Here is a 26099-nt window from a genome sequence, read left to right as displayed (position 1 = left end):
ATTTTTCTAAATGCTGTGTCTGGGGGACCATGTCTTTGTTTTGTCATGTTGACCTCTAATTTACTCTATGACATATCATGCTGTTGCACCTACTGTTGTATTTACCTCAGCACTGTATTCAGGTAAGATGATTACTTGACTCTATCACACCATGTGTACATCATAATGACTTCCTGTCATTTTTAGTGCTTTGAAAGTCTGCCCCAGCCCAGGGCTCACATTTTGGAACATCCTACAGCTTAAAATAACTCAATATTTTTAGCTTTGAACAAAGATGACTATAGGTACTGGCAATGTGCAAAATATCAAACAGGAACTAAAGAACACAAGCAGAAACTATGGTGAAGCGTAATTAGACCTGAGAACAGAAGGCGTTTTTTGTTACACAAAGGCTATGGGTGTCTGGAACAAGCTGCTCTGCAAAATGTTTTAGACCAATAATTTGGCTTCCTTTAAGAATACAGCTGAATTAGATCCTCTGATCAATTAGTTACTAAGAACCAAACTAGCTTAATGGTCTGAAGTGCCTCGTTTTGTTTGTAACCATTCTTTTGTTCTTATGTACTTAATTAAGATTCTAAAAGGGTGGTGACACTGTTTCTTAATTTCACTCTATATGAGGGTGTTGCCTGCAGTCTGTTCGTGTTTATCTTGCAAACCTTTTCCTTTTTCTGCCAATGAGATTAAACAGGGATTTCCTCAGTTTTTGGTCCACCTAATCCCACTGAACAAAAAGCTTTGCTTTAATTCCAAACGTTAAAAAGAAAATGTTAAGCTCATTTTCCACAGCCACACCATGCTTTTCTTGTCTGGTACGATGAGCAAAGGTCACATGTTTATGTGTCTTTCAAATTGTACTCTCTAAACTTTTGGACTTTTTCACAACATGGTGTATCGTTGCTTTAATGAAAGTAGAAGCCTTCTTGAAACTTCTTGGTGTAGTGTATAATATTAACCGATTTGACTGTATATTAGCCATGTGAAAAGAAACAGGTAAATAATTATGTCAAAAAGTACAAAGGAAGAATAAAAAAAAACATTTTAGGTATGGAGCCCTCCTTTCTGCTTTTCAGTGTGGAATTAACCTCAACTTGTTCCTTTGCAACCCACAAGCTCAAACGTTTTTCAACAATGTTGGCTATCAAGACTCCCCACTCAAACCTCTATTAACAATATGGGCTATTAGGGCTCCCCACTCGAACCTCAATTAATAATATGGTCTATCAGAGCTCCCAACTCAAACCTCTATTAACAATATGGGCTATCAGCACTCCCAACTCAAACCTCTATTAACAATATGGGCTATCAGCACTCCCAACTCAAACCTCTATTAACAATATGAGCTATCAGGACTCCCCACTCAAACCTCTATTAACTATATGAACTATCAGGACTCTCCACTTGAAGCTCTTTCAACAATATGGGCTATCAGTGCTCTCAACTTGAAACACTATTAACAATATGGGCTATCAGGGCTCCACACTCAAACCTCTATTAACAATAAGGGCTATCTAAAGAAAGAAGTATGTCGATTAAATAACACATTGATTAAGTACTTTTCATAAAGATGATTTTGTTAAAGCATTTTCAATATCAAACATTTCCTGTTTAAGAATGAGGACAGAGTCAACTGAGTGCATAACTACTGTCCTGGAGCCCCTGCACTGGCTACCTGTAAAATTCTGCATTGACTATGACATTCTATTGTTGATGCACATTATTATATACAGTATATATTACCATACCTACAGTATGTCTTGTCTATCTGCCCAATTTAACCTCCCCAGATACCTGTCAATTTGTCAAGGTGCTTTGTCATGTTAGAGATTTAGTTTGCTTGGTTTATGTGCAGCGCTTTGCAATGTGCAGACATACTGGGTGCTGAATAATTCGATAGACGCTGAATGAATGTGACTACGTTTTCTGCTTGCCTCAGCGTTCTCCTGCAAGGCGGGGGAGTTCCTGGAGATGAAGACCCAGTCGTGCGTGCCGTGTGCCGCTGGAACGTACTCCCTGGGGACGGGGGTCCGAGTGGACGAGTGGGATGTTGTGCCCCCGGGCTTCGTCACTCTGGGAAGCGACCTGGATGCAAACCCCTCCTCTTCCTACAGTAACTGCTCCCAGTGCGTGTTCTCCGGACTGGGGTTCAGAATTCCCCACCCTTTGTTTTTTTTTCAAATGATGAACTTGTGAACTTCTATTGTTGTGCTCCTGTTTGGAAATAACTTTCCAATACATTGATGAAGGTGTCTGACGAATTATCAAAGCGTATTGTATAATTTTATCATTATGTTGTGTTGTGCAAAATAGGACACATATGCAGCTCACTTCAGATCAAGATTGTATTCTCATGGTAGACTAGAGTGAGTGTCATCCTCACTGCCTACAAGTGGTCAGGGAGATGTTAATAGACTGATGCCTGGAACAAGTGCGTCTTCCCTGTGCGCCCCTGATCAGGTTATAAATAAACCGATACCGGAAGTCGGTCTCATCCTGCAAGGCTGTAACAAACAGATCCATGGGGCCAGTGTCATCCTCCCTGTGTTCCAGCGATCATGTAGATTGTAATAGACTGATTCCTGGAACCTGTGCATCCTCATTATGTGCGCAAATCTGGCTTGGGAGACTGTGAATGGACTGATCGCTGAAACCCATGTTGCATTTCAGCCTTTGTCAGTGGGCTTATAGAAAAAACAATTTTTTTTATGAAAGTAAAAACACTGAATTAGGTTCATTAAAGGTTTCACATCAAAACAACGTCATAGCCAGTACCCACCAGAACCCGACCTTGCCAAAAATGGTGTGCCAATTAGTCAAGGGGCACTGTAATAGATTGATTTGTGGAGCCTGTATTACATTTTAGGCATTGCAGGCTGGTACCTACCGTGACATAACCTTGACAAAGGCTGCAACCAATAAATATCTGAAAAGAATGTGTGTGTTTACAGGTCAGCCTGGACTCCCAAGGGTGAATACATCGCATCCAACACGGACGAGTGCACGTCCACGCTGTCATACGCCGTCAACCTCAAACAGGCCGGCTTTGTCTCCTTCGAGTACCTCTACCCCGACAACAACATCCTGTTCGAGTTCTACGTATGCATTCTTATTGCGTTTGACCAGCAAACCTTAATATTCCAGTAAAATATTTAGACGCCATTTGCTGGATCGACCGGCTTGACTGATCTGTAAAAAATGTTTTGAAAGATCTAAAAGCTCACAGCACAGCTGAAGGCAACGATGAAACATGACAGCTACTGTGTAATTTTTGCATAAAAAATGCATTATTATCAATAAAGCTATGCACTGTTTTTTCCAGTACAAATTTGGAGCAATTTGCTTGGATCTGTTATGAGCTCGATTGGCAAATCGAGAATTTTTTTCTTTTACCTTATATCAGCAGCCTCAACAGCATGAAACACTAAGAACATCTCTAAAGAATTTTACCTGTGGATGGAAGAAGCAGCTGTACTAATTATTTGTTTCTAAATTTTTTCTTTTGTGTGTTACAATATAAGTTGTTCATCTGCGCTGGTTAGCTGCAGGAGTAAGGTTTTTGGGAGAACACAATCCTGCTTGAATAATTTAAAAAACAGGGGAGGAACAGAGGCAACTTGATCACCGTCTTATTCACTCTTGCATTTGCCCAAATGGTAAAGACATCAGCCCTTACCTGCCTGCTGTTCTAGGAGCAAATATTGTGGTGATAACAAAAATCAGGGCTAGTTCCTTAAAGCTAAAACAACAATAGAAAGAACTGATCTCTGTTACTGGATTATACAGTGGGACCAGAAATATTAGGGTTAATTTGACCTTTTCTGATTGTTAAAAGCAGTACAGCCACAGTGCCAGATGCCGTTTTTTTAAATCAAGATTAACATTTCTGTAGCCTGACTATGAACATGAAACAGCACTACTGTTTCCTGAGCCCGGACAGCTACAGAGTCTTGTGGTTTAAAGGATACAATATTGAAACCCTTCAATCCTGATTGCTTCGTAAGTGTTATAGCACCTATACTGTTTATTTTAAATAGGGCCCCTCATTTCTTAACGGCTTCTTTGTTTCTATTAGTGACGTAGTTGGTCTGAATTCCCCTGTTTCCAGCGCTTAGGCCATTGGAAATTTTCAAAGAGAAAGTGTATGCGATCTGGAAAAATATTTTGTGTGCAGCAAATGCTTTAGAAACCTGTCTTTTTCTTCCAATTTTACTGTTTTTTAAACATGTACTTTACTGTAGGTGCCCTTGCTTTGAATCAGAGATGTGTCCTGAAGGGTTTGTCACACACAGCTTAAGTCCTTTCGATGTCTCTGGGTCTGATGTTCTTGCATTTGTTGCAGACGCGTAATAGAATTTCCAAGGTTTAAAAAACGAAATAGCACATATTCCCCTCCAAGTCTCAAAAAGACTAGAGATGAACTCCAAGGCAATTTGCCCTGTTTAAAAAGAATTCATGAATTCTGAGTGGTAGTTATCATGTGAACATGCATATAGATACTAATCTCCAGCGATTCTGCAACAGCAGCAGAACAGAATCAGTAAATCTCTATGGTGTCTTTCTCCCAGGTTCAGAATGACCAATGTCAGGCCACTGAGACCCAGACCAGGTGGATGCAGACCACAGAAGGAGACTGGGATACACACAGTGTAGGTCTTCTCTTTATGTTTCTTCTATACTTCTCTTCAGTGTCTTTAATGTTCTTCTTTTGTAACTGCATTCTTAGGTAATCTCTTAAAAGGCAGGCAGATAAGAGAAAAAAAATAAAGGGTCTTCCTTATAATCACAGATCTAATACAAGACTCTTAAGAACAAAGAAAAGGGTTACGAATGTGAGGACAATCTAGAACAACAAATCAAGGAAGCTTGTTCCAGACTCCCACCACCCTTTGTGTAGGAGCTGGACCTTGGCCTTTTATGTAGATTGCTTGTTTTGTACAGTGCATTTAATATTTATAAATGTATGCTAATATATTTATTTGCTATTGGTCTTGGATTTCACCATACTTCTATTTTATGCCATTGTGTAGGTGGATAGATTTGCTCAAATACTGTCTGTGCCATTTGTCTAATTTAAATAAATGTCAGGATTAGAGTTCAACGAGAAGAAGGAGCCATGTTCCACTTTGGTTCCTAGTGGAACATGGCTTCCTTAGTGGAATCTACAAATCTTGCCCAGCTGTTTTTTTCACAGATCCCAATCATAAATGTTTTTTTTTTTTGCATACACGAATACACCCATGAGCCTGCTATTTCCACCACCAAAATCCATCTTGCTGTCACTGCAGCAATTACTCCTGTGTTTTTGTTACACTTCTAAGCTTCAGGAGTTTATAAGATATTGAAAAACCTATCTATGATATCTTAAAACTATTATATCTCCTCTAGATTTCTTCTTACTGTCTGTAGTGCTACTGTTTTTTTTTTTTTTAAAAATGCGTTTCCTGCAGTATATATCTGTCTGTTCTGTTGGTATGTTCCTGATTTAGAAATCATACCTCTTTTGCAAAGAAGGATGTATTTCTTCTTAAAATGGCAGATACTGACTTCTGGACCTTCCTGTCCCTGCAGGTTTCACTGAGTCGGGGTAATAATGTCCTGTACTGGAGAACTACTGGATTCTTAATATCTAAGACGGTGGCAAAGCCCGTGCTGGTCAGGAACGTCGCCATCACGGGTAATTCTTTCTCACACGTGTCTTATGCTCAATTTAAACATTAATTCTCCTTCATAACCATTCTCCAGTCCAAAGGTCCTATCCAGAGCACCTTGTAATGTAAACACTTGCTTGGACTGTTAAAACACATGTTGGTAGCTATAGATCTGTGGTCAGGAATGAGCTACACATGCACATCTTTGAGTTCGTCCTTGGTAGCACGAGGTGTCCTGTACACATGCACTTGACTTGTTTCCCTTTTCCAAGGGGTTGCCTACACCTCGGAGTGTTTTCTCTGCAAGCCTGGCACCTACAGCTCCAAACCAGGCTCTGCCCTCTGCGCTCCCTGCCCCATCAACACCTACTCCAATAAGGGTGCCACAGTGTGCCAGCAGTGCGACAGTGAGAAATATGCAGGTATGCATTGGGTTCTCTCGTGCTGATTGTGCTCAGGGGATGACAAGGACAGCTGCTCTTCATGACCCAGGATCACAGGACAGACAGACAGACAGAAACACAGATGCCCTCACACCAGGGCCAATTTCCCAGAAGCCAATTAACCCACACAAACGCGAAGGGAACATACAAACTCCACACAGATAGCACCCCAGCTCTGAAATTGAACCCAGGCCCCCAGCACTACGAGGCAGCTGTGCTAAACCTCTGTACCACTGTGCTGCACTCATACAAAACCACTCAAAAGAAAGCAACAGATGAATAAACAATGCAAAGGCAATTGATTACAGGGGATTTACTGATCACACTGTAATTCAAGAAGTGGTGTCTGACCACACTGTCACAGTTGTTGAATCTCCAATTGCAACTTTTTGCACTTCCTTCCATTGGAATAATTTGGCAGAATAACAACGACTGAGTGCAATGAGATGGTATCCCAGACTGCCCAACCTTGAAAGAATTGTAAGATGCTGTTTCAGCTGAAATTGTGCTGGAGGGTCAAGCCTCTGTGCCTGAAGATTAATGGTTACTGGGAAAGAGCCATTCCCCATTCAGTCCCCCCTAAAGCACATTAGTCACAACTCAAAGCCCATTGATCACATTACCCAGAAGTGCTCAGGACGCTCCCTGGACACCTTTGGTAGGTACCAGGTCCACCTCAAGCACTCTGTGTGTGGCTGCTGCGAATGTTTCTAGAGGGAGAGACACTCTTGTCCCAGGTCCCCCCCTCCCCAAGTCAGGACCCCCAGCTGGCTTGTCCAGCTCCCTCTCCCCTATAGAAGCCAGTGGGAAGTGTGGGATCCGCGCTCTCCTTTCCCTCCTGCGTGTTGACGTCTGCTGCACTTTGCCTCCGTGTCTCAGACATCGGGTCAGGGACCTGCAAGGAGCGGCCGGCGTGCACAGCCAGTGACTACTTCTACACACACACGCCCTGTGACTCCAGCGGGCAGGTGAGCACCCAGGACCCCGAGGCCAGAGGAATTCCCCCGCGTGACGCAGTAGTCCGTTCGTTCTGGTTTATTCACCTGAGCAAAGGACACTCCTGCTAAGTCACATTTTCTAAGTGCGAAGCAGTTCAAATCAAATTTGTTTATTTATCAAAGTTTATTTATCAAATGCACAACAATACAGCGTGCAGCAGTAGTTGCTGGCAATGAAATGTCTTATTTGCGAGCTCACAAAAATCACAAGAATCACAAAAATCACAAAATTGAGGTTACGAAAATAAGGTCACATAATAGTAGATGTAATAGAAATGGAATAAAACGCAATATGAATAGAGTTGAGACAGCTAGCAGTGTCTCTCTGGTAGCTTGAGTTGATCGTATGTGTAAGTCATATAGAGGCTACCATCAGCTATAATGCTCTTCATATCTTTAGACTACTGTGTTAAGTGTTGCTTTTTATCCCTTTTTATCATTTTAATCATATTTATTGACGAGAGTTACAAATGAGAGGAGACCCTCCTCTCATTTGTAGCTGTCGGCATGGTCAGAATACGCTGAAATAAAACAGGAATTTAATTACACCTCACAGTGCTTGACTCAATTTGTGATGTGACAAGAGGACACATCTGTTGTGCTCCATTTAGCTGCTATCAAAAATACACAGGAAAATGCCAATGCGAATCTGTGTTACTTGATAGGTAACAGTGTAGTCTGTACTCGGCATGCAATGTACTTTAAGTGTTACATAAAAGGAGAGAGCGTAATCTGTGCTCGGCATGTGATGTCTATATTACAGACCCAGCTGATGTACAAGTGGATTGAGCCAAAGGTCTGCAGTGAGAATGCTGACGGAGCGGTGAAGCTGCCTGCCTCTGGAGAAAAAATCAACTGCCCTCCCTGTAACCCGGGTTTCTTCAAGAACAACGCCTCTGCCTGCGAGCCCTGTCCTTATGACTCCTATTCCAATGGCACAGGTACTGTCTCTATAGAGCATCCATCTTCTTGCCATAGACATACCTGGAATCCATGCATCTGGCAGGAAACAGCATCAATACAATAACTGCTTTAGCAATGAGGGACAGTCACCTTGTCTGGTTTAGTTGATAGTTTCTTATCAGTCCCAGTATCACATCACCTGTGCCACAGACAGGAATCTACAACAGCAGATCCCTGTCAGCTTTTTCAAAGAATGTCTTCATGTCCTGTGATGGTCCTAAATGAATGGCTGTTATACAGTTTATAACACCGGTAGAATTTTCCATTAATCTCAAGTGCTATCAGAAAGATCTCTTTGCCATTCATTTGGATCTCCATGTAATTCCCAAAACTATATCCGAGAAGAAATAGTTGCAAAGCAAATGCATCAATGAATTCTTGAAGGTTGCCATAATAGATTATCGTTTATTATTGACAACAATCTGCAGTCCCATTGAGATGCATTATTCCAGTATCACACTTTATATACCAATAATCTGAACACCTAGGGTCATGTAATACATGCAGATTGCAAAACAGATTGAAAGAATCTCTGTGCATTGTTAACTAGAAGTGTTTTAAATGAAGCAGAACAATACCCCAGTTGCTGGCACTTTAAACTGCTAAACATATAAGAGTTTAATGCCGAATAGGTCACTGTTACCCAGCATCGGTTAACACAATTTCCTGAGCATTACATGTGAAAACCCTATTTATTTGCACTGCGATAGAGCTGGCTGTTTGGCAACATCACCTTCACAGCCCTACTTTAAATGAAGGTATACCTGAGGCACAAATCATGCACATCAGATCACACTGATATAAAGGGATGACTGTGAACTGGTAGTGCACATGTTTCTTGGATGTCTTAATATTATTACTTATATTACCCTGAATCTCATTTGAACAAAAAGCATTGCACTGTTTAAGAGCGCTGGGACTGTGTCACTTTAAAAAGCTATCTGAGCTTGCCAATGGGACAAGAGACCTCTGGCTTGCCTGACCCCTCTGTCCTGCAGAAAGACAGAGTCAAGCATGTGAAGTAAGAGTGACATGTCACGGTCCTGCCTGTCTGCAGAGTGTGTCCCGTGCCCAGCTGGAACAGAGCCGATGATGGCCTTTGAGTACAAGTGGTGGAACAGCCTGCCCAGCAACATGAAGACGTCGGTGTTCAGCAGAGAGTACAGCGACTCGGGCAGGCACACTGGTGAGAGAGACTCTTCTCTGCAGGCTGGAGGGAACCCTTCATGCGCAAGTGTTTCTGTTGGTGTTTCCTGAGCTCTGCGCATCTGCTAGTACGAATTTGGAACATCTCCAGTGAGCTGTTTTCAAATAAGCCTTAGCTAATAGAAAAGTACATTTTAAAAGGGTGAGGGTTTTTTTTACACATGGATTTCAATTACCCCTCAGAATAACCCTCCTTGAGGTGTATATGTTATGAGCAAAGCAGTCACGTCCACTTCAGTGCCCAATATTAACTGTCGTTGCTGCTCTGACTGGTTCAATAATACTGTTCTATTAAATCAGTAGAAACAGTGCCTGTGTGATGCAGAGTAGTGAGATCTGGGGTAGAGTCACGCAGGCTATACTGTAATATACTGATACTGCTGTTAGCGGTTCAGTACTCATCCACAATGTGTTTTGTTGTAGGGTATGGTAACCCCAACAGGGGGTGTTGGGCTATGTAAGGTGAAACCCAGGCTGTGACATTATCCTAACCCCAGGGCGACCCTGGTGCATTTAACACTGCTGCCCCAAGCCCCTGTGGGTGCCTGGTGCATTTACATGTACAGTACATTGCTGTCCAAAATCTCTGGGGCTCTCTGGTGCTTTCACACTGGTACCCCAAACCTCTAGGGGTCCCTGGTGCTTTTAAAGTGTGCTGTGAATCTATCTGGGTCTAGCTCAGGGCTGAAACTGGGGTGCTGTTACCCATAACCCTGCCACATCAAGATCATCCAATAGGTATGGATTTATTTAAAATAGGAAAGAGGTTGAAGCACAATGAAATCCATATTCCCAGGTCGTTATCCCGCATGGAGTGATTGGATATTGGAAATATTAATTTAGATCGTATATTATATTTAGATACTAATATGATTTTAGATTATTTTAGATATCTTTCATAATAGTACTGTGGCTGTTGAGTGTGCGTCTGGCCTGACTGGTCAACACAGAGAGCTCGTGGCCCTTGTCTGGCTCGCCCCTGCCTGTCCCATGAGCTCAGCAGGCACTGTGACTCTCTCCACAGCCTGGGAGGTCGCTGGGGAGTACATTTACACCACGGCAGGCGACTCGGACACCGACTACCTGATGCTCATCCTGACTGTCCCAGGGTACAGGTGAGCCATTCATTTTACCATTATTCAGCATAACAAACCTAAGTCTCAATTGCTCTTCCCCCCGGGGACGTGCTCAGTGTGTGCCCTCGGGTAATGCACCGGATGGAATAAAATAATATTGGTGCAGCATCCTCATTAGCTCTTTTTATAGTCTGCCCTGCTGTTTGGTCCAGTGTTATCGTACTGTTACACCACATCTTGCCATGAAAGGTCGTGTCCTACACCCAGGAAGGTCTGACACTTGGCCAAACTAGGGGAATAGTTCAGGAACATTTCCAGACCTGAGAATTAGGTATTGCCCAGTACTCTTTCAGGTGCACAGCGATGTGTCAGAGATCTGTGATCTACGCTCCCCAGCTTACATTTTCTAACAGGCTGGGACAGTGCAAGTGTTCAACCTGGGGCAGGTTTTGAGCTGTCATTTATATTCCTGGTTGTATCAGATCTTCCTTAACTCACACTAACCTCCCAAGTTACAGGGAATCTTGGAGCGGGAGCTGTGGCTGGCATCCCTAGGGAAGGAAAGGAAATCTCTGTCCCTCACTGATATAGTGTGAAAGGATTCCTTCAGCGTGATCCAGAGATGGAAGTCACTCACTCCTGTCAAAAGAGACTCCCATCTCCTTTCCCAACAGAGCAAACTGGAATCTCAAAGAGTGAGCTCACCAGTGAAAGATAAACCTAAATTTGTTGGGAAACCAAACCATGTTTCTTCCTTCACTCATCTCCAAGTAACCTGTTCCCTAAGAGCTGGAAAATACTCTATACAGGCACTGTAAACCCTGAGTCAGTAGCACGCACTCAACTCTGGTGCTCATTTAAGTGCCAACTCTTTAAAACTATCCTAGCAAACAGACTCACAGTCTTTCACCATGACACTGGTCTGATCTTGCTGAGAGACTAGACACTTTGTCTTGTGTTCTATACCGCTTAACAGAGAACCCTAATGGAAACCAACTCTTGGTGGTGGAGGGGAGTCCCCATCACCTGTAAAGCGCTTTGAGTGGAGTGCCCAGAAAAGCGCTATATAAGTGTAAGCAATTATAAATTATTAATTATTATTATTAGACTTCTCTCTTGAAACCTTTTGCAAAAGCCTGCACTTCCTCTCTAGATTCTCCCTAGGTCGCCCTCTGGTGGCCTAAACCAACAGGTACAGCTTAGGAAGACGGCTGCTCTGATGTTTCAGTTGGAAAAGGCAGCACTTCCTTCTTAACCTTTTTTATAGCCTGTCAGGCTTTTTTTCAAAATGGAAAAAGGGAAGAATTTCAGTGAGCAATAACATTAGACTGCAGAACTGAGGTGGACGTTGGGCAGAGTTAGTCTCCCAAAGAGAATGAATGGTTATAAGTATAACCTACATAATACAAGCTCTTTAAGACTAGCTCTAATAAGACTTTTTTTTTAGATGAAACCAAAAATTCACGACTTAAAGTGTTAAAGGCCATAATCTTGAGAAAGTTCCTCAGTTCCACACCTTGTGAAGGTTTGTGCTGGAGCTCAATTTATATCAGTGGATCTGAACTCAGCTGCTGCGGTCTTTGTGTGTTTGCACCAAATCAGCTGTTAATCAATTGATCTGTATTGATTAAGGCTTTTTTGGCTCCTCAGATGTTGGATAGAAACAATAATTAATAACTATTGCTACCACGACTTATCAATCCTACCTGTGTCTGCACATCACCTATTGGTCACCTAATAAGAGCTGTTTAAAGGAAAATAAGGCAGCAACCACTTAATAGGCAAGCTGAGGAGAGAAAGAGCAGGATGTTGCTTCACAACAACACACCTGCAGCAGAGCTTTGACGAATCTAATGTCTGAGTAGAGAAAGTTATGAAGCATCTAATCATGCAAGAAGTTCAGTTAAGTGGATCAATTAGTTTCAATGTTAATAATAATAATAACAATAATAATAATAATAATAATAATAATAATAACAATTCCTTATACTTATATAGTGCTTTTCTGGACACTCCACTCAAGCGCTTTACAGATAATGGGGAGTTAGGACCTCAGTTTTACATCTCATCCAAAGGACAATGCCTCTCTACAGTACAGTGTCCCCGTCACTATACTGGGGCATTAGGACCCACATAGACCGCAGGGTGAGCACCCCCTGCTAGCCCCATTAGCACCTCTTCCAGCAGCAACCTTAGTTTTTCCCAGGCTCATACATGCTGAGCTTCAGTGGGCTGCCAGTTGTGAGTTGCAGGGTGGTATGGCTGCTGGCTTTGTTGAATATCTCAGCTGGAACAAAAACAGATGTAAGAATACTCCAGGACCTGGACTAAGGACCACTGATTCAGAAGGATTTTCTGAGTATTAATATATTATTACTGAGGCTGGTGCAGATGTTAACATTCCTGCCTCACAGCACTGGGGCCCTGGGTTCCATTCCAGACCTGGAGTGCTGTCTGTGTGGAGTCTGTGTGTTCTCCCCATGTTCATGTGGGTTTCCTCCCACAATCCAAAAACATACTGATAGGGTGATTGGCTTCTGGGAAAGCTGGCTCTGGTGTGAATAGGCATGTCTTGTCTGCCCTACGATGGACTAGCATCCCATCCAGGGTGTATCCTGTCTTGTGCCTTTTGCTTGGTTGGATTGGCTCTGGCTCCCCTGCGACCCTGAATTGGAAGAAGTGGCCACAAAATGGGTGAATGGATGCTTTTGACTTAGTTTTATCAACTAAAATTAAAAAGTTATCAACAAACACTGAAAAAAAAGTGAATAGCCTTGAATCAGATCAAGGCTGGTCATATGTATGTTTGCAAAAGGCACTTCTTGGGGTAACATAAACTAGTTTCTTTATAGGGGTTTCCCAATGGCTCCTAAGCTGAGATCATCCTAGTTTTGAGGCGTATTATTAGTCTGGCCGTATACCAAAGCAACAGTGAAATCTGTCCAAGTTTGTTACGTGCTGAAGTTATTTCTGACCACTGAAACACATTTGGCATTCCCACCGATTCCACCGAATTTTCGAGTGTCCTGACCGAGCCTGTTTTCCCCAGAGAGCCGCAGTCGGTCGCCAAGGACTCGGGGAATAAGGAGCTGTCCCGGGTCACGTTCGTCTTCGAGACCAAGTGCACGGCTGACTGCACGCTGTATTTCATGGCGGTGAGATTCCTTCCCATGCTTCTCAAGGGAACAAGGAAGTGTTTTCAGAAACAGAAAAGCAGTGAATACACCAATTTGTTTGCGATTGGCTTCCAAACTCCTTCACACAGCCTTGTTCTTTCAAAAGCTCTAGTTGTGTGCGAATGCATGGGGTTTCAGTGGGAGGGCTAGGAATTATGAATGGATTTCGTAAATACTTTTTCTGGGGGTGGGGGGATCTCACCAGTGTCTCTTATCATAAGTAGCTCCCCCAATAAGAAAAAAAAGTGCTTTACAAATAAAAGAGCATGCCCTTCAACTTGTGAGCTAATGCGCATTATCATCCGTCCTCCATAACTTATTAGCACTGTACTGTAGTGAGAGTCTAATATTGTTGGGGAGGCGGGCTGAATCTAGACTAACTAAATAGGGCTCATCAGCAGGCAATTGCTAAGTCAAGCCCCAGCTGGCCACTTTCTGGCTGAGCAATTTCTCAAAGCGTTCTGTGCTCTTTCCCATGCACAGTTGAAAGCACAGTAGAAAGCGTCTGCTCGGTGGCTCTAATAATGAGTGTTGTAAAGGAGCTGACGGACTTTCTCCACAGGGCTACAACGAAAGGGCAAACACCATGGTGGAGCACTGGACCGGCTCCAAGGAGAGGCAGTCCTACTCTTACATCGTGAGCAGCAACTACACCGTCAGCTTCACCTGGGCCTTCCAGCGCACTGAGGACTACTCCACAGTACGAGCCTGGGCACCGCTCTCGGGGGGGAGGGAGAAAAGGCTTTCAGCTCCCAGCGGTTACCTGGGTGTTCTGTTACTGTGGAGGCTCCCGTGTGAAAATGCTTTTTCCATCGCGAGCCCAGTGTATGCAGCCACTCTGCAGAATTAAAGACAAGCAGAGGCAGAGCACTAGGGGCACAGAGGACTCTATTAGCCTCACACAGGAGCAACTCTCCTGTTTTGTAGATTCAGCTTTTCAATAGTTAAAGAAGTTTTACAGGAGCAACACAGAATGCACCCATGGGAACTGTCATGTAAGAATTCATGTGCAGCAGCTGTCATTGGGCAGCCACCTGACCTTTAAGTAGAAAATGTAAATTGACACCAGGTGTCACTGCCTTTTGTGGGAGAAATCCAGCAGTGCAGGAAAAACAGACACGCTGGTTATATCGCCATAAGTGATTGAAAGAACTTTTTCAACCATCTTTTTTTCCCAGCTCAAATGTACGTGTGCATGCTGTTAGGTACAGGCTTATGGGGAGTTACAATGTAGAAAAAAAAGAATGGGTGGTAAAAATAGATTATAAAGCATACAACGTATATAAATATATCAACAATAGTGATAAAAAATAAACCATAGAAGCTATTCAAAGAAATGAAACTCAAAGACCCATTTCTGGATTCAGTTGTAGCAAACATGGATATTGGGAAGAGCTACGGTTTTTGAAAGTGAGTTTAAATGGGAAATTTGAGATTGCTTGCACAGAGTTATGACACAAAGCTGTCCTCGCCTCCCTCTTGCAGGACAGACAATACAGCAGCGATTTTGCCAAGATCTTCTCCATCCGCATCACCAACGTCATCAGCGGGGTGGCCTCCCACTGTCGGCGCTGCGCCCTGGGCTCCTCGGAGCTCGGCTCCTCCTGCGTGCCCTGCCCCCCCGGGCACTACATCGAGAACGGCAGCAGCACGTGCCAGCCATGCCCGCCAAATACGTTCCTCAGGCCAGACCAGCCTGTTGGCAAGGGGGCGTGTGTTCCCTGTGGCCCCAACACCTACAGCAATGAGGTTCGACCAACACAAGTCTCTCGCATTACGCTTCCTTCAGTAGTAGGAGACCCCCAGTTTTAGATCCAAGCCCAATGGAAGGGGGGCACCCAAATTCTGAGGTTTGTTTTAAGTTTCTCCTGAAGTGAGCAGCTATAGAAGGGAGATTAAAACATGAATAATAATAATTGCTTAGACTTAAATAACACGTTTCTGGATACTCCACTCAAAGCACTTTACAGGTAATGGGGACTCTCCTCCACCACCACCGATGTGCAGCATCCACCTGGATGATGCAACAGCAGCCACATTGCACCAGTACACTCACCACACATCAGCTATTAGTGGGGAGGAGAGCAGAGTGATGAAGCCAGTTCATAGATGGGGATTATAAGGAGGCCACGATTGGTAAGGGCCAATGGGAATTCTGGCCAGGACACTGGAGTAACACCCCTACTCCTTTCGAGAAATACTCTGGGATTTTTAATGACCACAGATGTCTCATCTGAAGGACTATACTGGGCACTATACTATACTGGGGCATTAGGACCAACAAAGACTGTAAGGTGAGAGCCCTCTACTGGCCCCACTAACCCCTCAATCCATAGGTCTGGCTTCTGTGCATTTAAGCCCTTTTGCCTGTGTCTAGAAAGCAAAGCCACCTACTCTGAAGTGTTCTGCTTTTTTCCAGGTATTTTGCAGATAATTCCCTTGTTGAGTCTCAACAAGTAAAGCTCAGGGTGGTTTGAATGATGTTTTGCATATTATTAGCCGAAATATTTCCACGGATCCACCCCAGAAATCTTCTAAATGTCCGTCATTGCAAGAGGACTGGTTCCTCACATCGGCCTACAGCCCGATGCTTTAAATTGCAAAGCAGGGTGTCCAGAGAGCAGCACTGGGTGCAGCACAAAACAATCCTAAAAAGTAATTTTCAATTTTTGCAAGCACATTTTAGTATAACTTTCCTTCCATTTTAGCACTGCTGCCTTGCAGCACTGGGGCCCTGGGTTCAATTCCTGAGGTTCTATCTCTGTGGAGTTTGTATGTTCTCCTCATGTACACATGGGTTTCCTCCAGGTGCCCTGGTTTCCTCCCACAGTCCAAAGGCATACTGGTAGGTTAATGAGCTTCTGGCAGAACTGTGTCTGTGTGTGCCCTGTGATGGACTGGTGTCCTGTCCAAGGTGTACCCTGCCTTGTGCCCATTGCTTGATGGGATTGGCTCTGGCTCTCCCACAGCCCTGTATTAGACAAAGCAGATACAAAGTGGATGGATGCATTGGAATTATAGGTTAATTTCTATTTGCCTCCTGAACAGCATTGCTCCGAGACTCTGTTAGTGTGGACATATTTGGATAATCCATCTCTGCTTCCTTCCAGCTGCAGTCGACGTGCTTCAGTGACTGCAGGCTGACTCTGGCGCACAAGCAGGTGAAAGTGCAGTACGACTTCGGCCCTCTGTCCAACACCACCAGCTTCCAGAGTGGACCCCGTTTCACCCCCAAAGGGCTCAAGTACTTCCATCATTTCAGCATCAGCCTGTGTGGAAACGAGGTGACTGTCCGAGACGGGGTTGCTTGTATTCCCCCAAGCGGGTGCAGGAATTCCTTCCATGGCTCTGAAACTTCTTTGTAATGTGATGGAAATGCATGACTGTGAGTGCTACTGGGGTTCCCTATGTCCAGTCTTGCATGTGGCCATAACAATGAATGACCCTTAGTTTCTCAGATCATAAAATAGAAACTAGACTGTATTGGACTAAATACATGTTTAAGCTTAGCTTTTTTTTCCCCTCAGGGGCGGAAGCTGGCATCTTGTGTCGACAATATCACAGACCACAGACAAGAGCTCTCTGCATACGCCTGCCAGTCTACCCTCGTACCCTCAGATGTCAGGGCCCAGAAGACTGTGGTTTCTTCGCAGCCATTCAGCATTGCAGACAGATTAATAGGTAGAGACACTCCTGCCTGGGTGTGAGCAGACGAACGCATATTCCTCTCACACTGAATAACAGAGAGCTCCTTGCCGCTTGTCAAACATCCTCATGTTGAACACAAGACTTCCCAGCAGATGTGTTTCAGCTGATTTCTTTCTGCTCCTCAAACAAGACAGTAGTTGATGACAGAAAGATCAAATTAATTTTATTTTCCATTTTTATCTTTCCTAAAGTCCCTTTTGGGGGGGCAGGAAAGCAGATGTTTTGTTCATTTTCCCCAATTTTCTTGAGTCGTATTAAACTGGAATTTGTTGCAGACTTGGTTAGTGACCTTGAGCTACAGTTGGTGTTTAGCGTCACACAGAAAGCAAAATCCCTTGGAAGGAGGACAGCCACCTTCTGATCTCCCAACACTACCTTAAGAAGAAAAAAACGTTCCTTAGAGGTTCCCTGCGCCAGTACTGGCCATGCTTACAAAATCAGAGCTGCTAATTTTAACCTATTCCACATTAGTCCAGTATAAAGAAACACTGAGCAAATATAGAATGTTCAGAGAAAGCTGTCTTGGCATTTCCAGAATAATACACAGTGTAAACCTCAGCAGTCATGGTTTTGATGTTTCCCGTTGAGCAAGTAGCCCCCTTCCTTGATATCAGGGCTGTCCAGTCCTGGTCCTGGATCGTTAGGGAAACCTATAGGTTATTTCAGCGACACATAGGAGAAGCTATTAATTTATTCAATTAAGCTAATAATGAGCTCATGTAAGAACTGAGCTTGAATGGTAACCTGCAGGCACGCTAGCACTCCTGGATCACGATTGGACACCCCTGCTTTGTATCACTTTTTAAAGCAAGCTTTACTTTGCATAATATTTCTCATGACAGCAAAAGTCATCTCAAGTCAAAGTGGTCTGCCCGCCGGGCCAGATGAATACTGAAGAGCTTTGTGCTCGCACAGATCAGGTTTTTGCAAAGTGGTGCCAGAGTTAGTGTACAATGACTCAGCTACCATGTGATGGCTGTTGCTCCTGTCTCTCTCTCTCTCAGGGGTTACTACTGACACTGAGCTTGATAACATCACCTCACCCGAGGAGCTGTTCCCTGGCAGAGGCAAATCACCTGATGTCATCTTTTACTACAGGTGAGGACTGCCCCCTGCTGGACTCCAGTAATACCGATAATGATGCACAAATCATTCATTCCTTGCCTTCAATGAAAAACTGCATTTGTGTATTTTGGTGATAATTCTTGCAGGTCAGTTGAAGTGACTAAGGCCTGTAAAAATGGGAGAGCCACCACAATCAGACTGAGGTGTGACCCAACCGAATCCGAGACCAATGTGCTCACTCTGCCAAGGTATTGTAACAACACATGCATTCTTCCCTTCATCCACTTTATCCAGTTTAGAGTCACAGGGAGGCTGGAGACCATCCAGCAAGCAACAGGAGCAAAGATTGATACACTCTGGGCGGGATGCCAGTCCATTGCAGGGCACACACAAACGCCAACCGGCACACACTCACAACAAGGCCAATTTTCCCAGAAGCCAATTAACCTACCAGCATGCCTAAGAGCAGCTGCATTCATACCATAACCTCATATCATTTGCAAGACCAAAACCTGGAACTGAAGCACAAGCACGGTAAAGCTGTATCTACAAACAGTTTACAAAAATTGGTACCTGATAAATTTATGTTGCACATAAATACAGTGCCTTGCGAAAGCATTGCCCCCTTCCAATGATGTCACATTTTGCCAAATTGTAAATGTATTTTTTAAAGAGAAAATATTTTTATCAAAACTTGAACGTTTGTTACACGTGCCAGTTACACAAACTGCCCAAAAAATACAATATGTTGATAGTAAAGGAGGAATGCAGTGGCAAACCTAAATTAGTTCAGGTGTGCAAAAATTACTTGAATCAGTCACAAAATTAGTTGAATTTGCAATAATAGGGGTCCACATGATTTCGGAACAAACACACCCACATCTCTGGAAGATCCCTCAGTCAGGGGCTGAATTTCAAGATTTAATCATGAAGAGCCAGGTACTCTTGAAAGTAAATTAATATCAAAGCTAAAGGAAGTTTATGAAAGGGGAGCATGTGTAGGCTCACTTTAGAAAAATATTTTGGTTCCACAGAGTTTCATTCGGTGCCATAAGATAACTAAGAATGCTTACTTATCTTATTTATCTTTATGAGGCTGACATCATCACTTTCTCCTGCTCTCTCCAGTAAATGCCCAGAGGGCACCTGCGATGGCTGCACATTCCACTTCCTGTGGCGATCGAGGCACGCTTGCCCGCTGTGCTCTGAGAACGACTACAAAGAGATCGTGAGTGCCTGTGTCAAGGGAATCCAGGTACGACCCGGTGCCCAATCGCTGTGCCCAAATCCAGTACTAGGATCTCCTATCTTTGAGTTTCCAACCCCCTGCACTTTCAGTGTTGGCCAGCAGGGGGCTAGCGCTCTGCTTGTCCATGAGATGAGATCGACAGGAAATGCAATCACTCCTCTTGTATCCCTTGTTGATCACATGGCAGCTTTCATTTCATTCCGCTTGGAATCGAACAGTTGCCTAGTTGTTGCTTCTCTTCCTTCCGGGTTTAGAGAAACATGTTTCTGGAAATACGGCGGTTTGACAACAAATTCCTGCTCCCCTGGCTAAAACAATGAAAGAATCACACCAGACTTAGTGAAATAGCGTTGGTTATCCATCCATCCTGGATATGGATGCTGAAAATCCAGCATTTTCAAACCAGTGCTTCCAATTCAGGGTCTTGGAGGAGCTAGAACCCATCCGAGCAAGCAAGGGGGACATGGCACAGTACACCCTGGACGGGACACCAGTCATATGTAGAGATATGTGGACAATAAAACAGAAACATTACAGATACTGTAGGAGCACATATAACAAGATATTTGAGAAGGATATTTTAGAAGCCAAGCTATGCCCTCTTCCTAACTGCCCATCTTTAAACTTCAATTCAATTGAAACCTCTAGGGGTCCAAGGTCAACTGGCTGCCCAACCCCTCTGGTCATGCTAACATTATACAATTCTAAACAAAAGTACTACAAACCTGGCTTCTTACATGTGAACAAAAGAAAGGTGTTTGATACACGTGTTGCTGTGAACATCAGGTGACTCAGTGTGACTGTTTCTGTAGAAAACCACCTACGTGTGGCAGGAACCCAGGCTGTGCACTGGAGGGGTGACTGTGCCAGAGCAGAAGGTCAGCGTCTGCGTCACCCTGGACTTCTGGCTGAAGTTCGGAGTGTCCACCGGCACTGTGGCGGCCCTGCTGCTGGTGGCCGTCACCTGCTATTTCTGGAAGAGGACCCGCAGGTCAGTGTCTGGACCGTGCGCTGTCAGGAAAGGCAGGCGGGTTTTTTATTGTTGATGCAAGGGGATTTCCTGGGGGCTGCTGTCTGTTGGAATTCTGCAGTGTGAAGGAACAGCCCTCATCAGACACACGGCTTTGGCAACAAGCCCCTGCTACACACATACAGGCTACGCTCTTTAAAGTAAAAGAAAGTAGCACAGATCATCTTAGTTAAAATTTGTAAGGATTAATTTGTTCTAGGTTCTGATAGGAATAATAAAAGTAACATATCTTACGTTATGAATCAGAATTAGTACAGGGTCAAAGCTGTGTTGTGAAGTGAGTTTTGAGGAAGGTCATTTGTCTACAAGCTTTACAGATCTTTCTGCTACATTTCCAAACAGAATCCTCTGTGTGATCTACATGATCCCTGAAGAGAATTCAGAAATAACTGTGGGACCTTTGCAAAGCATGGGGTATGGGAATTTGCCCACCTTTTCACCCCAAATTACCCCCAGAATTATTCTCCCAGATGCGAGTTAAAAGAGATGGGTGCGACAGTGCTCCTTTGTGGCAGAGACTGGTAGGCTTGGCCATGGCGCACGTGTGCTGATGAATGGGTTGGCTGTGCAGGTTGGAGTATAAGTACTCGAAGCTGGTGATGAACTCCAGCGCGAAGGATTGTGAGCTCCCTGCGGCGGACAGCTGCGCCATCATGGAAGGAGAAGATGCAGAGGACGACCTGATCTACCTCACCAAGAGGTCCATCTTTGGCAAGATCAAGTCCTTCACCTCCAAGGTGAGTGCTGTTCTGTGCAGTGGAGCCCTTGTTAAACTTGGCGGACCAGGATGGAAATACAGGCAAAGTTGTCAGATCGCAGTCTGAGAGCAAAACACGAACAAAGAAGCAGGCTCGTCTTAGCATGGCAGAAGGCAATGTTGGTAAGAGTACCATGAGATCTTTTGCAATGATATCATTACACTGTATTGGCTACTAATACCCTGGTGTCCAGGAAAAATTCCACTTGTGTTTGCGCAGTCTGGCTTCCCTAAAATTCAGCTGGTTAAGCATTTTGTCACTTCTATACCTGATCTGTTTCATAGTGGGACCACAGGTGTAGAATGTCTGCTGTGTATTAGTCAGGTGGAACTACACTTCATTGGTAGGGGATGTGGGTTCCCTCCTACTTGTGAATTGCTATGCAAAAAAGTTGTTTTACTGATGTGCAGGCAGCAGTTTGTCACCTTTGACTTTTTAATGACCTTTATGCGTCAGCTAAAATGGACACCATGGGGTTAAAATACAGACAGATTCTGCAGCTGCATAAGAATACTTTTTCAGTCATCATTTACCAACATAACATGCAAAAAAATCAAGACCCCCTTGAACATAATAGCAAATACAGTACCTCAAAACTTTACTAAAGAGTACAACAATTGCTAGACAAGGAGAATCTTTGTCCCTGTCTCTAACTGTAGAGCTGGAATCAAGGAGGAATTACTGACAGACATGTACAGAGGTCGTGAGATGCTTTAGGTTTTGCCCTTTTCTCTCTTTTAAAAAGTGATGAGAAAGTGGTCTCACACAGATGCATCGACAAAAACAGGCAAAGTACAGGCATCAGTCCCTGGGTTCACATTGGGCTATTGAAAGGCAGAGAGATCCAAGTTTTCTTCCTCAAGAATGAAAAAATATGATCTTAAGCTTGGTAATTGTTATTTTGAAATGTAATCTTCAAGACATCTGAGTTTGCCTCCTCCATCCAGTGTTGGGGCCTAGCCCACACACTGAGACCCACTGCTCTGCCAGAGGAGCTCTACGGACTTTAAATACCAAGGTGACCAAATATTAATTGACACATCCCTCTCCGCAGAGAACATCTGATGGGTTTGATTCGGTTCCACTGAAGTCATCGTCGGGAATCAACGACGTTGAAATAAGCTAGAAACCAGCTCTGGGATCCATAGTGGCCTTTCTGCCACACTGTCTGTGACAGTGTCGCAGGTCAATCGTCATGTCTGTGTGAAGACACCACGTTCAGGAAACATTTTAAGGCTATATCAAGCCGACATAGGATGTACATTCCTCCCTCCTTGATTAATGTGAGATATAGTAATTCCAATATTTTTAGCAGAAACGCTTTGAATCATTTTTTTGTACGTTTCTGGACTTTTTAAACAATCTGTTTTTCATGACGGCTACAGAATTTATCCAGTTTGCTAGCTTCTTTTTTTTTTCTTTACCGGCTAAATTTTATACTGTTGCCAAATGAAAACATCTTTTTTAAGTTTTATTTTTTATGTTAAAAGCAGCTCTAGCCCGTGTGGTCCTCATGCACTGAGGTCAGGAATGTAGAAAGGAAAGCCTTTTAACGTAGGTCGGAAACAAATGTAAGGGAAAGAAACTCCCAGGACTCACTTGCCTGCGTTGCCTGCCTGTACAAACCGTGTTTCCCAGATCCTTGTTTGCTCAGCTCCTTTTCAACCATCTCTGCCCTTACAGCAGCTCCTCGGTTCTTCCTCACGGTGAGAGGATTCTGACCACCTACTCCTCATTGCCTTGCCCGCCCCCGTGTCCGAAAACAATCATTTTTAATGACCTGCTCTGCTGTGAGTGTGTCTGTGTTTGCCCTGTGATGGACTGGCAAGGCCGACACACACACATCATGCCTAGGGTGTAACCTGCCTTGTGTCCGTTGCTTATCAGGATAGGCCCTGCTGATTCCCTGTGATCCTCTACTGGAAGAAGTGTTTAGAAAACAGATGGATGGAAGGGGGAATCTGAAGTTTCAAACTTATAGGCAAGGGAAGCAGAACTCTTTATAGCCTGGGCGATAGTGGCTTATTCACCAGTTTCTGTTTACTTTTTACCAAAGCTAACTGCATTTTGTCATTTTTATATGTTCCATAAGAACAATAAACAGAACATAGAAGTCCCAAAAACACAAGAACAGATAGAGATTTTTCACTTTGCTTACATTCTCATACTGGGGTGTGGGAAGACCGCCAAAATACACTGGTATGGAATTATGGGATTGTGCAAAATTGTGATATTTAACTGGGAACCAAGGTTCTTAATGAAGGAGTGAATTTTTAAAAATCAAAATACACAATCTTTTCATAGGCAAAATGAATTTCTGAAAATGAAAAAATTGAATTTTGTGTTAAAATATTACAATATATGTAAAATAATGCCTTTGGGTGCCTTATTGTTTTTAAATGGCCTGGCTGTTGTATTTTTAAAATCTACAGTCAATATAAATATAAGCTCTTTGCAGTTTGTCCTTCACCTGGATGCCCTGCTGCCCATTCTGCAGTGCTCTGGCTTTCCTCCATATGAATTTAATGTATTTTCTGATATATGTTTAAGGATGCCCATGTTTATGTCTGGTATATATTTCAGAACTGACTTCTGCTATCGGTGGTGTACAGTCATGGTGTAGAAACATGTGACAAGTATGGCTCTTTTGGCTCAAAAAGAGCCAGAACAGGGCTCAACAGAGCTGCCTGGAGAAGGTGCCTTCACAGATCAGTCAGACAGAACAGACCCATTTTGGTACTTTCCAAAGCCGAATTGTCCAGCTCCTGTATTCACAAAAACAGACTTTCTTTCACTGAGGGCTGAATCAACACATGCCTAGAATCTGAAACAACTTGAAAGTTAGAGTTTGATTCTCACTAAATAGGATTCCCCAATAAACGCAGCACCCCTAGTGGATGGGCTGGGATATGTCAGCCAGGGCTCTCTTGGCTGCAGGTGAAACACCAACGCCTGTGGCTTCCTGTGCACCATCAGACTGGCGGCGATGTCATTGAGGGATGCGTCTCTCCTCCAATCAGCACTGATTCACCTGCATGTGGCTGCAGAGCCTGTGGTGTGTAAAAATCCAAATGGCTGGATAAATGGGCAAGCAGGAGGAGACTGTGTCCCCTTCTTCATTCTCATCTGTGTGAGCTCAGAGCTGGCTGCTGTTTGCCACTTCCACGTTGGCTGGGTATATAATAACTGGCAATTTTAAATTTTAGAAGAGGTAAAGAAATGTGACCATGAAGTGCTTGAAAGTGTTCTTAAAAACTTTTTGATGCAGATGCATGTCAAAAAATGAGAAATTGTTTGGCCTGCAAAACATGGTCTGGTTGTCACTGTGCTTGGTCCTCTCTCATTGAAAGAGATCACTGGAATTCTGTATGAAATTCCATGCTGCTGGAAATACATAAAGTCTGAGTGCCTTTACAAACGTATTTCTAGAACAAGAAGAACAGCCATGAAGACAAGACCCTCTAAATAAAGAGGTTTAGTCAATGTTTTAAAACATGATCAGGTTAATTTTATCTTATGACTTTAGTTATTTAATCTAATTAATAAACTGTTACATTTTATGTTCTAGAATGTTCTTTTTACTTCAATTCATTATTCAAAACTATTTTCACACTTTGGCCTCTCCTGTCAGTAATGCAGGACAGATTCTGTAAAACACTACTGACTTTTAAGACTTATTTTTATTTTTGAGTTCTTTTTTTGTATGTTTTACTTACCCTGATAGTGCCAAAAGATTTGTCTTATGAAGTCATGGCAAAGCTTACACAGAACCATCAGAAAATAAATAAAGAGTAATGTTTGTGCTTTTATTGAGTTTCTGTGATTTATTTTCCTAACTGTAGCTCAGTTGTTGAGCTCCTGGTGTGACCTCTTAGAGTATGAGCAGAAACAACCAAGAACCATATTGTAGTAACAGCTAAACCATGTGGTCGCAGCCATATCCCCCTGCAACTCACACCTGGCAGTCCACTGAAGCTAAACAGGTGTGACCTGGTTAGTATCTGAATGGGAGACCTCCTGGGAAAAATTGGTTGCTGCTGGAAGTGGTGTTACTGGGACCAGTCGGGGACACTATACTGTAAAAAGGCACCATCCTTCAGATGAGACATAAAACCGAGGCCCTGACTCTCTGTACTCATTAAAAATTCCAGGGTGCTTCTTGAAAAGAGGTCAATCATGGCCTCCTAATAATCCCCATCTCTGAACTGGCTTCATCACTCTGTTCTCCTCCCCACTGATAGCTGGTGTGTGGTGAGTGTACTGTGGTTGCTGTCACATCATCCAGGTGGGGCTGCACACTGGTGGTGGTGGAGGAGAGTCCCCATTACCCGTAAAACGCTTTGAGCGGAGTGTACATAAAAGTGCAATATAAGTGTAAAGAATTATTTTGTTTCATTTATTTTGAATGAGGAACAATGTACAGCCCACACAGATCACAAGAAGAGCTCCCCCTACTGATCAATCTAACACCTCTTCCAAAGCAGGTCATCACACCTGTTTAGCTTGAAGGGGTTGCTAGTTGGGAGTTACAGGGTGATATAGCTGCTGAAGAAGTAGTAGCTCATAGAAAGAAAATACGTTTTTTTTAATTGGGATCAGGCAACTGACCAACTAAGAGAAAAGGGTGGGAGAAGCTTCTATTTTTGTGTATTTGTAGAAAAAGCCTGTGATCTGTAAGCCACTTAAACACCTCCTATAAGGAAAAAGATAAGATCCTCAAGTCAGGATATAGCAGTTGAAAGCCAGCGTGTCACAAACATGCACAGCACACCAGCAGGA

At 43.5% G+C, this 26099-nt stretch overlaps 1 protein-coding gene across 1 annotated transcript in view; it reads left to right on the top strand.

The window, feature by feature from the left end:
• The window catches only part of elapor1 (endosome-lysosome associated apoptosis and autophagy regulator 1), a 43973-nt gene extending 18854 nt beyond the window's left edge, over positions 1-25119 (top strand). The window contains exons 3-22 of the mRNA XM_006628294.3: positions 1937-2123; positions 2949-3096; positions 4566-4646; positions 5569-5674; positions 5921-6070; positions 6971-7059; positions 7853-8030; positions 9110-9238; positions 10283-10373; positions 13384-13489; positions 14073-14210; positions 14996-15259; positions 16621-16794; positions 17038-17191; positions 18223-18316; positions 18430-18531; positions 19412-19538; positions 20345-20523; positions 21134-21299; positions 22375-25119. Coding sequence (XP_006628357.3) covers positions 1937-2123; positions 2949-3096; positions 4566-4646; positions 5569-5674; positions 5921-6070; positions 6971-7059; positions 7853-8030; positions 9110-9238; positions 10283-10373; positions 13384-13489; positions 14073-14210; positions 14996-15259; positions 16621-16794; positions 17038-17191; positions 18223-18316; positions 18430-18531; positions 19412-19538; positions 20345-20523; positions 21134-21299; positions 22375-22446 — 2735 coding nt within the window. The 3' untranslated portion in view covers positions 22447-25119. The remainder of the gene's footprint in view (positions 1-1936; positions 2124-2948; positions 3097-4565; positions 4647-5568; positions 5675-5920; positions 6071-6970; positions 7060-7852; positions 8031-9109; positions 9239-10282; positions 10374-13383; positions 13490-14072; positions 14211-14995; positions 15260-16620; positions 16795-17037; positions 17192-18222; positions 18317-18429; positions 18532-19411; positions 19539-20344; positions 20524-21133; positions 21300-22374) is intronic.
• Positions 25120-26099: the final 980 nt, after the last annotated feature.

Source organism: Lepisosteus oculatus, chromosome 5 (assembly GCF_040954835.1).
Source record: "Lepisosteus oculatus isolate fLepOcu1 chromosome 5, fLepOcu1.hap2, whole genome shotgun sequence".
Lineage (NCBI taxonomy): Eukaryota > Metazoa > Chordata > Actinopteri > Semionotiformes > Lepisosteidae > Lepisosteus > Lepisosteus oculatus.
This window is presented reverse-complemented; position numbering and strand designations above follow the sequence as displayed.